The 17408-nt window shown below is 42.6% G+C and overlaps 1 protein-coding gene and 1 long non-coding RNA gene across 5 annotated transcripts in view; one reads left to right on the plus strand and one right to left on the minus strand.

Annotated features, from left to right (window-relative positions):
• The window catches only part of nova1 (NOVA alternative splicing regulator 1), a 246843-nt gene extending 234852 nt beyond the window's left edge, over positions 1-11991 (minus strand). For 3 of the 4 annotated variants that reach the window (XM_033026977.1, XM_033026976.1, XM_033026979.1), the window contains exons 1-2: positions 11428-11991; positions 9947-10090 (exon numbers count right to left, since the gene is read on the minus strand). In XM_033026977.1, coding sequence (XP_032882868.1) covers positions 9947-10090; positions 11428-11563 — 280 coding nt within the window. In that variant the 5' untranslated portion in view covers positions 11564-11991. Of the gene's footprint in view, positions 1-9946; positions 10091-10392; positions 10530-11032; positions 11246-11427 lie in introns of those variants that run through there. The other variant, XM_033026978.1, reaches the window with a different exon arrangement.
• On the plus strand, positions 9635-10904 carry LOC116976916. Its single transcript, XR_004413072.1, has 2 exons — positions 9635-9810; positions 10606-10904. It is a non-coding gene; the product is annotated as an uncharacterized LOC116976916 (long non-coding RNA).
• Positions 11992-17408: the final 5417 nt, after the last annotated feature.

Consider the following 17408-nt stretch of genomic DNA (forward strand, 5'->3'; position numbering starts at 1 on the left):
TTAAAGACTTTATTGTCATTCAAAAATACACCAACAAAAGCAAATCTGAACAAAATGTTCAGGGAACGGGGATTCCCCTCCGCCACCATAGATGAGGCTCACACCAGGGTCTCATCCATACCCCGTAACACTGCTCTCTCTCCCCATCCCCGCACACGCAACAAGGGCAGAGTCCCTCTGGTCCTCACCTTTCACCCCACCAGCCGGCAAATACAACACATAATCCTCCGCCATTTCCGCCACCTCCAACGTGACCCCACCACTCGCCACATCTTCCCATCTCCCCCCATGTCTGCCTTCCGCAAAGACCGCTCCCTCCGCAACTTCCTCGTCAATTCTTCCCTTCCCTCCCGCACCACCCCCTCCCCGGGCACTTTCCGTTGCAACCGCAAAAAATGCAACACCTGTCCCTTCACCTCCCCCCTCGACTCCATTCAAGGTCCCAAGCAGTCGTTCCAGGTGCGACAAAGGTTCACCTGTATCTCCTCCAACCTCATCTACTGCATCCGCTGCTCTAGATGTCAGCTAATTTACATCGGTGAGACCAAGCGTAGGTTGGGCGACCGTTTCGCCGAACACCTCCGCTCAGTCCGCAATAACCTACCTGATCTCCCGGTGGCTCAGCACTTCAACTCCCCCTCCCATTCCCAATCCGACCTCTCTGTCCTGGGTCTCCTCCATTGCCAGAGTGAGCAACAGCGGAAATTGGAGGAACAGCACCTCATATTCCGTCTGGGGTCCTTGCGCCCTTATGGCATCAACATTGAATTCCCCCAATTTGGCTAGCCTGTGCTGTCCCCTCCCCTTCCTTCACCCTCTAGCTGTCTCCTCCCACCCTCCCATCCGCCCGCCCTCGGGCTCCTCCTCCTCCCTTTTTCCTTCTTTCTTTCCCCACCCCCCATCAGTCTGAAGAAGGGTTTCGGCCCGAAACGTCGCCTATTTCCTTCGCTCCATAGATGCTGCTGCACCCGCTGAGTTCCTCCAGCAATTTTGTGTACCTTTGAACAAAATGTTGTTGCATCTGGCACACACACACACACACACACACACACACACACACACACACACACACACACACACACACACACACACACACACACACACACACACACACACACACATACACACACACACACACACACACACACACACACACACACACACACACACACACACACACAGCTCTTGCCTCAGGCATGTGGTCAAAGAAAGAGCGTTCACGTTGCGTCCCGTTTCCACCAATCTTTCCACCACCACGCACTAGAAGCATAAGAAGCGACAAGACAGACACCATTGTGTGCAGATGCTGAGAAGTGAACAACTTCTAATCTTGTGTGTGGACTCGATAAGAAGAGCCTCAGGCATCCTTCATCCTATCTACAACACCATCCACTTTGGTATCATCCGCGAACTTACTTGTCATATCTTGCACATACTCATTCATGTTGATGTGTGTCAAAAAGCCAATTTTGGATCCAATTAGCTAGCACATGTATGCAAAGTATAAAGTCAAACAAAATCAAAATGAAATTATTCAATGGTGTCACATGGAGAACCACTGAGTGTCAAACTTTTCTGAGGAACATGTCAGAATGAGCACAGAATTATTTATATGAATAAATCTATATTTCCAATTGACCTATTAAGAATGAAAGATATTTTTATTTTAATACATGACAGCTTGTTAATATTTTCCTCACTAGCTACCATAAAACTGACATGTATATATCTTGTTTTCACTCCTTTACAGCTGGACCAATATATTGGAAATAATCATTCAAACAGTGTTCAATTCCTCCTTCAGAGTTGACTCATTGAGGTTGAAGTATATATTGATAAGGCGCCATACAGATAGGGCCTTGCACAATATTACTGATACTGCTTTGTAATAATTATCAATCTTGAAGTTACTTCTGTTTTAACTGAATATACGCAATACCATTTTAATTTAGTATTCTGGGCATGGTAAACTAGAAGCTGTATTGTACCAATTAATAAATTTGAGTCATCAGTAAAGGTTTCGAGGGATATGGACCAAACGCAGGCAGGTGGGACTAGTGTAGATGGGCATCTTGGTTGGCATGAAGGGCTGGTCTCCTTGCTTTTACTCTATATCCTGATTCCATGCTCTATGACTCTAATATCTTGATTGCTGAGTCAGACTGGATGATTAAATTACTGCATGATTACATAATTGCATATATCCAGAAACAATCACCGAAAACATTTTTATTCTCAATTACGTATTTCACTCAAGTTCTGGGGAATTATACATTAGTAGTTATTTGCTTTACAATATTTAAACAATTGACAATACCAATTCTGATCCTTATGACATTAGCATATGCCTTTGTTTCTCCATGCAACAGCTGGAATGCATACTTTTGGTGAAGTGCTATTTGTTCGGGGGGTGGGGGTAGGGGTGGGGGGAGGAAGGAAAAGGGAGGCAATCCTGCCTAGAAAAATATGTGATCTTCCTGTTGACAATACAGAGCAGGGTTAAAGCTGCACAAAGCTAATAAAACGTTTTCTTTTTTCAGCGTATGCTAGCTTAAATTTAAAAATCATAAATGATTCTGACTCCCAGACAAAGCCAAATAAAAAAATCCACCATGACATTTAAACATTAAACAACAAAATTACCAGACCCCCTACATCCAGAATAAAGTCAAATCTTCAGGATCTCAATTGCTGTGGAAAAAAATGGAGTACACGAGAAATTTTAAATGAGGCTGCATCAATTTTCTCACTATTCTTGGAACTAAAGAGAGACAATATTGATTCCATGGAAGAGTGAATGTTATTCCTGGACACTCATGTCTAGGAAATGCAGGAATACTTTTACTCCAGTCTCCCAAGCAAACCATTCCTCACAATAACTTGATCAACATCGCTCCCCACTGCCCACTCCCCCCCCCCCCTCCCCCTCCCATTTCTGAATGGATCTAAGAGTCACCTACAATCCACAGACACCAATTCCACCCACACCACCATACAAATCAGGCTTAGTTTAATTTAGAGATGCAGCTTTGAAACAGACCTTTTGGCCCACCAGGTCTGCGCCGACCAGCGATCAACCATACATTAGCACTATCCGACACATTTGGGACAATCTACAGAAGCCAATGAAACTACAAACCTGCATGTCTTTGGCTTCATGCAGCTTTTAGACAACCAAGCTACGATTACAAACAGGAAACCACTGGGTTTTCCGCTGGGTGATCTTTCCCCTGTAAATAGGGGGGCCATGGTAAATCTAGCAGCATCCAGTCATGAATATTTTTGTTACTATTTAGCTTTAATGTTCATCACAGTTAAGAAGATTTGTAAGGCTGACATTTACATAACTTAATGAATTTACTGAGGGTCCAGAGGAAATTTACAAGAATGATCCCGGGGATGATTGGGTTGATGTATGAGGAGCCTTTAATGGCACTGGGTCTAGACTCACTGGAGTTTAGAAGGATGAGAGGGCTACCTCATTGAAACCTACCGAATAATGAAAGGAATAATGAAAGTGGATGTGGAGTGGATTGTTCTAGTAATGGGAGAGTCTAGGACCAGAGGGCAAAAGGATGTACATTTAGGATGGAGAGGAGGAGGAGGAATTTCTTTAGCAAAAGGGTGGTGAATCTGTGGAATTCACTGCCACAATGGCAGTGGAGGCCAAGCCATTGGGTATTATTAAAGCAGAGGGTGACAGGTTCTTGATTAGTAGTCGTCAAGTCAAGTCACATTTATTTATATAGCACATTTAAAAAACAACTCTTGTTGGCCAAAGTGCTTTACATTTGTTATAAGAATAGTATAAACAAACTACATACATATATACAATTAACCCTCACTCAGTGGACGTCAGGAAAGGCTTGGGAGTATAGATAAGATTTTAGTCTTGACTTAAAGTAGTTGATGGAGGGGGCAGTTCTGATTAGAAGGGGGATGCTGTTCCACAGTCTAGGAGAGGAGCTGCAACCGCAAAGGCACGGTCGCCCCTAAGCTTATGCCTAGACCGCGGGATATTCAGCAGCCCCAAGTTGGCCGATCTGAGGGACCTGGAGGTGGAGTGGTGGGTGAGAAGTAAGGGTGTGTAGAAGGTAATGGGGAGAAGGCAGAAGAGAAGAACATAAATAGATCAACCATGATCAAATGGCAGAGCAGACTCGATGGGCTGAATGGCCTAATTCTGCTCTGTCTTATGATTTTACACAATATTTCAATTATTTGTTGTGCTGTGTAGGCCTGTGTACATCTGAAGAAGGGTCCTGACCCGAAATGTCACCCATCCTTTTTCTCCAGAGATGCTGCCTGATCCGCTGAGTTACTCCAGCACTTTGTGTCTATCTGTTGTGCTATGGGACTGCATTAACTTTATGTTCCTAATTAGATGAGCAGATGGCGATGAAAGGTGGGCACTGGGGTATGATTCAACCAGATGGTCTATCAAACCACCTGGACAATTAAGGCACCTGTCTTTGGAGTCACATATGAGTCAGAACAGATTTTTTTCTCTGAAGAATGTAGGCAAAGCTAATTTTTTTTTACATCATCTGAACTTTTTATTCCAGATTTATTCAGTGAACATGAGGGCGGCACAGTGGAGCAGCGGTAGAGTTGCTGCCTTACGGTGCCAGAAACCCGGGTTCGTTCCTGACTATGGGTGCTTGTCTGTACGGAGTTTGTATGTTCTCCGTATGTTGTGACCTGCATTGGTTTTGTCCGGGAGCTCTGGTTTCTTCCCACATTCCAATGATGTACTGGTTTGTAGGTCAATTGGCTTGGAATAATTGTAAATTGTCCCTAGTGTGTAGGATAGTGTTAGTGCATGAGGATCACTGGTCGGCATGAACTCGGTGGGCCGCAGGGCCGGTTTCTGCACTGTATCTCTGAACTAATTTAAACAGAGCCACCACACTCCATTTAACTTCTTGTATCATAAATGGAAGAATCAATGCAAAATTCCAAGTAAGCTTTTGTTTGTTTGGAATTGTTCTAGTAATGAGAGAGTCTGACAAAATGTGGTAATTTTAACCCAGCACCAAGTCGTAAGTCACAACAATCTTTCTTTTTCTTTTAAATTACAGTAAAACATAAATTGCACATGACTCAGTATTTTAACATCGTCATTCACTTGAGTCTGAAAGTTGCCTCTCGTGATAGAAAATGTTTCAAGGATGTGACCAACCATTAGTATTCCCAACTAAAATACCATCTACATTACAATCTTCATGCTTTTTTAATACTTTTTACTCTCCACCTCATTCCTTCAATACTTTGTCCTTTATTTCTTAATTTTGACACAATTAAATCCTCTGTTCAAAAGAAAGTAACTATTTAAATCCAACATGTCACATGACCAGCAGCTGTCCTATTTAAGAATTGCCAATGTGTGCAGCTGGCTATCCACTATATGTCAACACATCACCTCCCTATCCTTATTGTACTGAGCGTTAACACTAAATAGGCTGCAACATCAAGAAGCTACCGTAAGCCAAAGACATTTGTAACACTTCTGGATAACAGCCAAGTCGACTGGCAATAGTATGCATGATCTTAATAAATGGATTTGTGCAGATCAAAAATCTCTACAACTCATTTTGATTTTCTTGAACAAGGTACCTTTCATACCACATCCTCCTGGCTAAACTCAATGAAACGTGAGGAGCTTCTTTATATTCTACCTGTGACATTACTGCAGTAATTCGGACTTGCGCAAACACATCATCCTTTCCTCGTACAAAAGATGAAGTATATCAATATTTAGGACTTAATTTACTAATTATGCATACAATGTACTTTGTATCTCAAACTGTGTATTTTCTGCAACACAATGTCTGTAAAAATGTTGACATTTTACTAAGCAGTAAAAACTGCAGGGCATTAATTCAATCATTAACATTTAGAAAGTTATTCAAAAAATGAAATGAATGTCGTGAATTCTCAGAGTTCAGCGCTGCATACAGCATGCAATTTGCATCAGCAAAGAGAAGATATAAAGTAATAAAGGATGTAGCTATGCACAAACACGGTATGATTGCAATTTTCTGCTTCAGAAGACACCACAAAATTAACATAGAGAGTAGCAACTTTAGTTAAAAGTAATGCATCACTATGAAATTGATAATGCAGCATTTTAGCAACTGAGAAAATGGTACACAAAGGAACTTAAAACAAAGAACACCAGCAATCCATCTTTAACTAACAATCAGTGGCAAGATAATAAAATGACTTGAAACCAACATTCTTTAAATAATATGAATGTTGAATGTAAAATGGCCTCTGTTATTTTCTGATACAGACTGTTTCTTTCAAGTGATCAGCTGATGTAGTTAAACGGTATATGGCCATGTACTGCAGAAAAATATGTCTAACCTTAAGGATCCCATATTAACTTGAATCCGTAACCACAATTGTGTGTGGTCTGTATTTCCAACAGAAATTGGAATAGGCATAATATGTTCCGATATTTAATCTTCAGACAGATAAATGCTGAGAAAACTCAGTCAATTACATCCACCTGTTTATTACATTCTTATTGAATTTTTGATTCTTTTTTTAAATATACCATATTGCAGCTGCAACCAGAATGGGGAAATAGTCATCTGACCAATTCAGCAAAATATATATTAAAGTGAAATTAGGAGGCACATTTGTTGGGAAATTCTCTAAACTACATTTTTGCTCACATGCTTATCCTATAATCATATATAATAAATCTATAATACTAAAGTGGTTTGACTAGGAGCAATCTGAAAAATATGTATCTTTAAAGAGGATCAGTATCTTTGATGACTAATTCATTAACAGTTGTGACTAATTTAACTGTTAACACTAATATTCACACTGTGCCTATATATACCATATTCAATACATGTTTAAACAACTCTGGAAACAAACAGAAAACATGGTTGTTTTATCTTTCTTGACAGCAGTTTAATTGACCATGTTGAACAACACATGTAAAAACTACCTTAAAAGCACTGCCATTAATTATTTCTTCTGAAAATATTTTTGAAAGTTCAGACGAGACTGTTAATGGCAACACTATCTGTACAGGCACTGACACTGAACAGATCAGAGTGCAGGCATGGATGTGCACTTTTATTACATTATGTCAATTAAGTGGAAAGAGAGAAATCCAGGCAACCTTGCGTAGTACCATTTTTAATTTTGACTTTTAAATATGCACTAACTGTAACAAAAAAGGGAGACCTGGTTCTGTGACATCAAGTTAAGATTGGCTCTGCTATTCCATAGCATGCATTTACTTGTTATTACTGTTCGTGCTGTTACTGTTAATTTACTCTACTGTTGCAATTGACACGCCAATTATGAACTTAGATGACAATGTCAAATATTTATTTCGTGTAGTAGTATCACCCAACAGTCAGGATGAAAATCAAAATAAATCACCATTCGCATATCTCTTTGGTCAAATATGAAATGGGATGGAACGCTTCGAAATATTGGTGCCGGTAAAAAAAAAAATAACAAAGCATTAGTCAGGTCATTATATCTTATCTTATAAACCAGATAGATTGTCATAACATTCCTGTAGTAAACGTTACGGTAAGATCGCCATAAATATTTTATGTAATAACAAGGAACTGCGGATGCTGGTTGAAACCAAAGATGGATACAAAGTGCTGGAGTAACTCAGCGGATCAGGCAGCATCTTTGGAGAAAATGGATACGTGACGTTTCGGGTTGGGACAAGGTTTGCCTTGAATCTGAAGGTACACAAAAATGCTGGAGAAACTCAGCGGGTGCAGCAGCATCTATGGAGCTTTAATCTGAAGATGGGTTCCGATCCATAAATATATGTTGTGGTTACGTTTGCCCACTTTTATCATAAACATCCATCATTTGGAAGCAATATCAAACCAGGTGGTGATTTATGGAGGATGCATTTGAACTCTGCAAATATTTTGTTTTGTCATGTCCCAGTAAATAAATGCGACATCTTGATTTACTGACGGTATGAAACATTCATAGATTCTACTTGTTTTTAGGATGCTGGTAGACCGCTGGGAGTTTTCACTCGGTCACGAAAGGGAACCGATATCACTGACGAATTGCCTGCTTTACAGCAGAACTGAAATACATTCCGAAATGAATTCAGTGCAAAGCAATGTAAAGTTGTGCATGGAGGCGGGAAAGTTTACTGTAACATATTTGCAGGAGTTAACGGCTGAACAATAAACTATCATTTCAGATATTTAAACGTACTCTGAATGGTAGAGCGTGCAGTTCGCTCGAAAGCACAGAGCTACAGTTGTCTTGTTTAATCAGAGGGAAAAAACGACGATTCTGAATGGTACCAGCTACACAACTGCACGTTTCACAGACTGTTTGTGATAGGCATAGGTTGGCTTGATGTTTGTGTGCGTGTGTGTGGAGTAACTCAGCGGGCCAGGCAGTATCTCTAGAGAAAATGGATAGGTGGCTTTTGTAGGTGGCGTAAGATGGGTCCCGATCCATAAATATGTTGTGGTTATGTTTGCTCAATTTTGACATAAACATCCATAATTTGAAAGCAATGTCAAAGCAGGTGGAGGTTTATGGAAGAGGATGCATTTGAACACGCATGCATACATGTGTGCGGGTGTGTGTCCGCGCATACATATACATATAAAGGTATGGGAAGTTTGGAAGGAGTTTAATTAACTTTGGCCGGCAATCGAACACAAAGCATAAACTACAAAGATGCGTTCATCTTCGTTTAAGTGATGTTTGATATGAAATGCTTCTCGCTAGGCCAGAAGAATGAATTATTCTTTCCCTCTCCCCTGACTCTCAGTTTGGAAAAGGATCTCGACCCGAAACGTCGCCTATTCCTTTTTTCCAGAGATTCTGCCTGGCCCGCTGAGTTACTCCAGTGTATGTCTTCAGAAGAAATTAATCGCTGCAATCCACGCGTAATATCCGCATAAACTTGAAGCCCTTTTCTACATCGCACAAGCTAGTAAAACCAGACCGAAGCTTTGCTTGCAGTTGCCAGGGGTTTTCTATTCAGGATTGGGCGCTTGCAACTTGTCGGCAGTCTGCCTTTGCTTTCGAAAAACACAAAACCCACGGTTTGACAAACCACGCAACTGAAAAAAAAAATATATAGTCTGTTCTGCATCCGTGAATTAGGTCTGGTAAAACGAGTTCGTTTTCTCATCCAGTTAAATGTCCCTGAGAAATGAAATGCCCCACTTGCTCGAATGCAGCGTCACGCCAGCTGTCCCAGTTCGATCACGAATTCATTCATTCCATTGGACACAACCGCGGGCTCCACAGTAGCTTACTTATTCAAGACCAATAACCTTTTTTTTGTCATCAAGCCAGTGGTTTTTAATTTAGCTCCTTTCACTTCAGCCACATTCCCAAAGCGAAATGAATGACAGAAGTAAATGGCACACACGACGCCGGGCCCAAGCATACTAGATCTTAGACATCAGAATTATCACCGCACAAGCTTTGTTTTTCGTAATTCCTTCCAGGACAAAAAGTTGGCACAATTTACACAATGTTCAATAGATACGATCAGATAAACATTACAGGCGGATGACATATTTATGATAAATGAAGCGAAGAAACCGTTTCTCGTCTTGTCCCCCCCCCCCCCCCCCCCCCCCCCCTCCCGTGGGTTTAACACTGGGGAAGGGTGCATATTATAAATGCACATTCAGACATACACAATCCTTTCAAATTAGTTTCGCAGCTAACGGGGACGTGGGGGCGGGAATGACAAGAGCGAAGATACACATGCTTGAAAAGCCACTCCAGAAGACCACTGCATAAATTCACTGACAGTGCGGACGAAATGTAAGTACAGTAAATTTTTCGGTCTGTCCGAACCGACACGATGAAAACATGTCCTTAATTTTGCATCGTCCGATTATTTTTAGGGCGACCGTTGCCCCATCCAGTCAATGACCGCGTCTGAGCAGCTTCCTCTTACCTGGATAGAAATCTTTGGACTTGGACAGTTTGATCGTGGCACCGGTCTCTTTTTGCAGTTGGACAATGGTCTGTCCTCCCTTTCCAATGATAGATCCGGCAGCATAGCTAGGTATAAGGACTTTTAAAAAATATTGGCCGTCTTCTGCAAAAGGAAAAAAAACGAATAGATTATTGCAAAATCAAAGATAACGGGCGCACATATATTCTCCCCAAATCTATGCCCTGGAATCCACTGCAGAAAGGAGTGATCATAAATCAGTATATTTGATCATTTTGAAGAACGTGATAACAGTTTAGTAGAGAAAAAAAAAACATATTTTACTCTACATATCATATTTTAATACATTTGCAACTATGGACATTTTAAAAATAGTTACTCTATGTTAAACGTCACAAAAATAAATGACATTTTGTGATGCAGAGGGAGAAAGAGTGGCTGCATACCCATGTTTAGAGGGATTTTGAATAATGTATCAGAAGACGATGACAGTCCTGGTTTCCATGGTGATCGTGAATTTGTAATTGACCTATAAAACCGCGTTCTTTGCGTGCAGCGCAGTTAAATATTTCCACATACAGCACTGTAAATAAATAAACGCAGTGTAACCAGCGATAACTCCTCGGCACCTCTAATGATTGCTGTTTGTTTACTTTTAGGCACAAGATGCGAACACAATTAGCTGCAACGCGTGAATCAATGAACCCTATCTGTGTGGGAAAGAACAACCATGCATCCCTCTCTCCGGAAATCCCCAGCATTTGACATGTCACCAAGACGCAGATACAGCGGCAGCGCAATCCCAGATTTCTTAACCGGTGTTATCAAGAGAACAGTGATCCGTTTTAAGCTCGTTAATTAAAGTATCGCTTCATTTTAAGCCTCTGTCGGCTTTTGCTTGAACTGCTTAAGTTGCCGGTACAGGTAACAGTGTCAGTTAGAAATCAGACGCTGAGAGGAAAAAAACAAGCCCAAGATACATCATGCAGGTCCATACTCTTTCACACAACGCAGCAAATTTGCCCAGCAACAAAATCAAACGGCGATAACCAGCACAGCTGCAAAACACACAAGCTTCTCACTAACCAAGGGGAGGAAAAAACAAACTCGAATAACCAACGCAGTATTTTCCCTTTCTAGCGCCCTGCTATTAAAATGCAATAAAGGATGGGACGTGGATTCCGCTCAAACCGCTATTCAGCCCACAATCCAAATTGTAACAGTTCCTTGCCAGCTCCCAGCTACCACAGCTCTGCCACTGTCTCATGTCATGCAGTGCTAGTAAAGTTAAATATATGAACAGCGAGGTTATGTCTTATTTCCTCCCCCACCCCCCCCACCCCCCTCCCTCCGAAATTACAATTTTTTGTAATGTATTGCGAACAAAACAGACGCCATTTTTCCATGGGATTTTTTTTGAGGGGGGGTTGGGGGAGGGAGGAAGGGGGCGAAGCAGAAGGAGAATAAATGATGATACCCACCGCCGGTGTTGGTTCGCTTGGTGTTGCCTGCTTCAGGGGGAGCTTCAAGCGGCCGCTTTCTCGAGTCGGGGGGATCCAGGTCTATCGGAACCCCCGTGTGGGTCCCGTTCTGCTGGATAGGTGCTGCCGCCATCATGTTGTGTTGTGTTGTTGTATGTTGTTGTTGTTATGTGTGTGTGTGTGTGTGTGTGTGTGTAGCTGCAGAGAATACAGTGGAGAATGTAAATATTAGAAGATATAAGGTGCAAGGAAAAGGAGGAGGAGGGAGGGTTGGGAGGGGGGGGGGTTTGGTGGGAGGGAGAGGAACTGGATGAAGTGTGAGGGAGGGGTGAGTGACAGAGAGAAGGGAGGAGGGTGAGGAGTGAGTGAGTGAGTGAGAGAGAGGGAGACAGAGGCAGAGGGGATGGGAGAGTGAGTGAGTGAGTGAGTGAGTGAGCGTGAGGAGGTATGTGGCAGTGCACAGGGGCTCCTTGTCTAATACTAATGCTGTTGCCAGTGTCGGCGGCGCTGCGCTCATTGTCAGCAGCGTTGCAGCTGCCCGCGTTCAGCGGAGGTGGGGGAAGGGGGGAGGGGAGAGAGGTGGGACGGGGGGGGGGTGAGAGGGATGGGGGGAGATGCGGGGGGGGGGGGGGGGGGGGGTTGGAGAGGTGTCAGGTCACCCAGCCTGAGCAGACGCAGCTTTGTCTTCCCCCTCCTTTTTCCCTCCCTCTCTCCCTAGCCCCGTCTCCCTCCCTCCCCCACCCTCTCTCTCTCCCCCCTCTCTATCCCCCCTCCCTCCCCACCTCTTCCCTCCCTCTCTCCCAAGCCCCTTTCCCCACCCCGTCTCCCTCCCTCCCTCTCTCCCCAACCCCTTTCCCCACCCCTTCTCCCACTCTCCCCGCCCCTTCTCTCTCTCCCTCCCTCCCTTCCTCTCTCCCAACCCACTGTCTCCCTCCCCCTCCCTCTCTACCCGTCCCCCTCTCTCCCTCCCTCCCTCTGTGCGTGTAACTAGAGCGCGACCTCTCACACTAACTCTCCCTCGTCACCGCGACCCGGGTGCAACATAACTCAGCGCTCCCGGTTCCCACGTCCCTCCCCTTGTGCTGGTGCCCGGAGCCGCCGCTGCCGCCGGCAATCTCTCTGCATCATCTCTTTTAATTTATTTTGGAGTTAGCTAATATTTGCACGCACTATCATCCGCAAATCAGCACTAAAAAAGCCCCGGCATCTCGCATTTTAGCTTCCAGCGTTCGCCTGGGTCTGTTTCGTCGCCTTTATTTAGAGTTATAAAGAGGCGAAGTGTGTAAATGTGGTTGGTGATCGCCACCTGTCTCTTCAGTGCAGTCGAGGCGGAGAGCAGAGCCCCGGCTCTTCCTCGCATCCCCGGTACTGGAGCCCTGCTTCCCACCCACGCCCGGGTACCTGAATGCATGCCCGGAATACCAGACAAGGGTGAAGCAAAGCCGTCGGAGGATGCCAGCCATGCAATGAGATTATTGCAGTTCAAGTCACATCCCTCTCATGCTTCACCTCGCTGCTCCATCCATTGCAACGCGGTTTAAATCATGTGCAGTCCTCCAAGCAATAACTTGAATTCTCAGGGTTAATAAACGCAACCTGCCAAGATCTCAGGAATAATAATCATAATTTAAAAAAAGAGCCATCAGCGTTTGCATGTTCCAAATAGCATGTCGTGGAAACTCTCGCTTATTTTGGCTGCGAAACAAGTCGTTCGCTGCAACAAGTATTTAGCAAGCAGTGAGCATATTTGAAAACAAAAACAAACGTTGATCATTTATATAGTTGGATCTAACATGTTGCATGGTTTAATTGAGGGAAAGGTGCACTCGTGGCGCTGAAGCATGGTAAATATTGAAATAGTTTAGCGGGAGTACAAAATAGTAATCCCGACAAGGCGACTAACTCCTATGTAAATCCTGCAAAATTGGGAGACAAATTTAAGACGATTATGATTTAAATGGATGAGAAAAAAAGGTTTCTCAATTGGACCCTTTGCAAACCAGGCACTAAAAGGAAAGCTTTGCTGATAAAAGACAGTTTTGGCAAATATTTAAATAGGCGCATGCAAGGAAATGCACGCAACCCTGAATTTATCTCCCAAATGCTTTTTAAACCATTCGCAGTGTACATAATGTAAGTGACATTTTGTTGTATGTGACATCGTTTATGGTTATAAGATCGCCCACTTTCGACTGTGTTATTAAAGTTGGCGAAAGCTGTAAAAGTGTGCGTTGACGTATTTTGTCATCTAACTATAACAATTTGGGTATTTGATCCGTGCAGTTTATTTCCATGCACAGGGTTACATTATTTAAAGGGACTTTAAACGTATTAAGTTATCAATACCAAATTGCAATGGTAACTGCAAGAGACAGAACAAGTTGGAGATTTTTAAAATGTCGGCAGTCGATCTGTGCTCCACTCTACCTGAACAGTTTATGGTTGTACCTGTCATTAGTTTTGAAGGAGAATTGAATGTCATTTAATATTGAAGAAAATACAGTTCATCTGAAAAATAAATCCGTCAATTCAAAATCTCTTGATTTGCGTTGCATTTTACAATTCCTGCCCTGTTATAGGTTTCCTGCATTTGATTGTAGTATCCACAAACCAATACATATATACACCATATAAATAACGATACGAGCTGTGAATACTAATGAGGGCAAGCAGACTGTTGCATTATTTTTACATAAATGTTTTCTATGCGTTGCAGCTAAACTTCAAGGGGAAGCTGGCATTTCTGTAAGGCGAAATATCCGGAAAACTTGCAACATTGTTTTTATTGTGTAAATTATTTTATCATGTAACTCAGACTGGGGTTTCCATGATAATCAGCCAATTTGTATTTTGGGTTTCCCACTAATATACTAAAAATAAATCTTGCACAAAATGTGCCGGAGGGAAAGCAATACTGTGGTGTTATTGGCCATCGCCCTTACAACGGGGGATGTTTATTGGTGTGCTGCTTCTTCAGCTGAACCTCAGGTCCAAAAGGAACCCACAATTTGTGCAAACAATAGTCATTTCAGGATTCTGTAACGTATTTGTTGTCACGGTTGTAGATACGAATATCGTGTTGTTCAGTCTCAAAGTTAGTCAATGTCTGATTATCAATAAATCTCGTTCTAATCCCGAAATATCCATGCTGTTAAAGTTTACCCTTCACGGTGTTTCCCATAATACTGTGAGCGAGCACATTGAACATATTCCAAGATGTAGAAAGAAAGAACTGCAAATGCTGGTTAATACGTAAAAGGATACAAAGCGCTGGAGTAACTCAGCAGGTCAGGTAGCATCTCTGGAGAGATCACAAGCTGTGAGTCCTAATAGTCTGTCCTAGCTGCTATTTTCTATGGGTATGTTATCGTTCAACCCTTGAAGATGTACAGTTCGAATTCCAGCAACGATGACGCATAAAGGGCAAGCCACATTCAACAAAGATAGACACAAAATGCTGGAGTAACTCAGCGGCACAGGCAGGGAGTTATTTATTCACATTTGCTAATATGGTTGTGGGCCTTGATTTTTTTTTGTACACAGGCTTTTAGAGTTAGCAATCACAGGCTGGGTTTCCTAAAGCTTAGAAAACTCAGCAACTGAAGGGAAAGAGAGACTTGGAGAATCCAACACGTTAGTGCATTTCCAGCATCATCTGTGGTCAGCAGGGTAACAAGCACTGTCGTCACCAACCTTATGCTCCCCAGCCTGCCTCTTTCCCTTATTACGATCGCCTTTCCTCCTCCCCCAAGCCCTTCCTGATTTCTGACCCTCCATCTTAAATCTCCTCAATCACTCATTCCTATGGTCTTCTCCACCCTACCCGTGGCTATTGCAATGATTACAGAAGGTCCCAAAACACCAGATTGTTTTATTCCCCTGCGAAATATATTTTCCAACCACCATTCTCCAACCCAAGGATCTACATTTATTGCATTTGCCTTTCATTAGTTGAGCTTAGTTTATTGTCACGTGCAACGAGGTACAGTGATAATAAAAGCTGTTGTTGCGTGCCAACCAGTCAGCAGAAAGACCATACATGATTACAATCCAGCCGTCCACAGTGTACAGATACATGATAAAGGGAATCATGTGAATAACCTTTAGTGCAAGATAAAGTCCCGTAAGGTCTGATCAAAGATAGTCCGAGAGTCTCCAATGATGTAGATAGTAGCTCAGGACTGCTCTCTAGTTGTTGCTAGGATGGTTCAGTTGCCTGATAACAGTTGTGAAATAAATCTATTACTTGTTTTCTCCTCTGAGGCATTGAACTGATGCTTCCAATATATTCATGTTAACCAGTACAACAGAACTTTATGGTACAACCTGCTGCTGTTTTATGAGTTAAGTGCCTGAGACCTGGGTTCGATCCTGACTACGGGGGCTGTCTGTGGAGTTTGTGCGTTCTTCCTGTGATCGTGTGGGATTTTTCTGGGTGCTCTGGTTTGCTCCAACACTTCAAAGATACATAGAGGGTTGTAGGTTAATTGGCTTAGAAAAAAATGTAAATTGTCCAATAGTGTGTAGGATAGTGATAGTATACGTGGGGTAATTACTGGTTGACATGGACTCAGTGTGCCGAAGGTCCTATTTTCATGTTGTATCTCCAAAGTCTAAAGAATAACATTGAATTGGAACTTGCTGCCTACAAAGGTAGTGGAAGTGAATTATATGGGTACGTGGAAGAAATAAATTTGCAGAACTATGGAAATGGAGTGGGCAAAATCAGACAAACTGGATTACCTGCTGTAATAACTCTTCGAAACTACATCAGATTACTTCAAAGCCCAATCTGCTTGCCTTCAGTGGTGATATGAGGAAGAACTATTTTTAACGTTTATTTCTCAGCAAATACAAAAAAAATCCAATCAAGTTAAAAAAAACTTCATTTTCACTTTGGCCTGTCACCTGCATTTAGGATACAAAATATCAAGTGTCCGGGTGAGATAAGTGGATCTGAAAACCAAGTGATTTGCCAAGGTGAAAGTAGACTGGTAGGGCGTACCAATAATAAGTGGTTAAAACAATTAGTGCAAAGCGGTCACATCATCAATGTTAGTGATACAACTGTACCAATTAGAATTTTAACTTACTTTCATCTTTCCAAGTTTTGTCCATCCTAATAATGAGATTTTGTGATCACCATGAACTTTGTAGGGCATGCTCCTGTATAAATCATGTTGGGGTCTTGAAAATTATTTCAGCAAATCAAATGGGCTAATTTCACTTTTTTTAATCTTCAGGTAAGGGATGTACCAATAACGAACCATCTCTTGCACTAGCATGGACTCGTCTCTAATTGTCTTATTGCACTAATGCCGTGCTTTGCAAAATCTTCTTTCTTCATTACCTGATACAATTTATGACCCCAACTGAAACATCGTCTGTTCCTTCCCTCCATGGATGCTGCATGACGCGCTGAGTTCCTCCAGCGCTTTGTGTTTTGTTGAAAAAGAAACTTATGCAGGTTCAGCGATTCATGTTCAGTAACTCTCAAAGGACCTCCTTACCAATACAGACACTCCCTGACCTGCATGACAGGCGACTTACATAAACATTTACTTACGTAAACAATGCTGGCTGTTTGTAATTTCCACAACACTATACCATCACTCAAGTTTACATCGAAAACAAGTCGGCAACGATGGCGGTGCTTACCAAGAAGGCCGCGCGCCGCAGAAAGTGCCCCGGGCGAAGCCAGAGCCACTGAAACAGTTAATACGCTCAATGCCACAATTGTTTACCTCAGTAAATGTTTACGTAGGTCGCCTATTGTGCAAGTCATGGAGTGTCTGTATTAGGAAGGAGATCCAGTATCTGTATTAGGAAGGAGATCCAGCTAGCTCCAGTATTCACCACAATATTCAACCACTCCCTGGCCAAGTCCGTGGTTCCTACCTGCTTCAAGAGATCCACTATTGTCCCAGTGCTTAAGAATGCCTCTCCAGCCTGCTTGAATGACTACCGACTGATGGCCCTCA

This window comes from Amblyraja radiata, chromosome 9 (genome assembly GCF_010909765.2).
Source record: "Amblyraja radiata isolate CabotCenter1 chromosome 9, sAmbRad1.1.pri, whole genome shotgun sequence".
NCBI lineage: Eukaryota > Metazoa > Chordata > Chondrichthyes > Rajiformes > Rajidae > Amblyraja > Amblyraja radiata.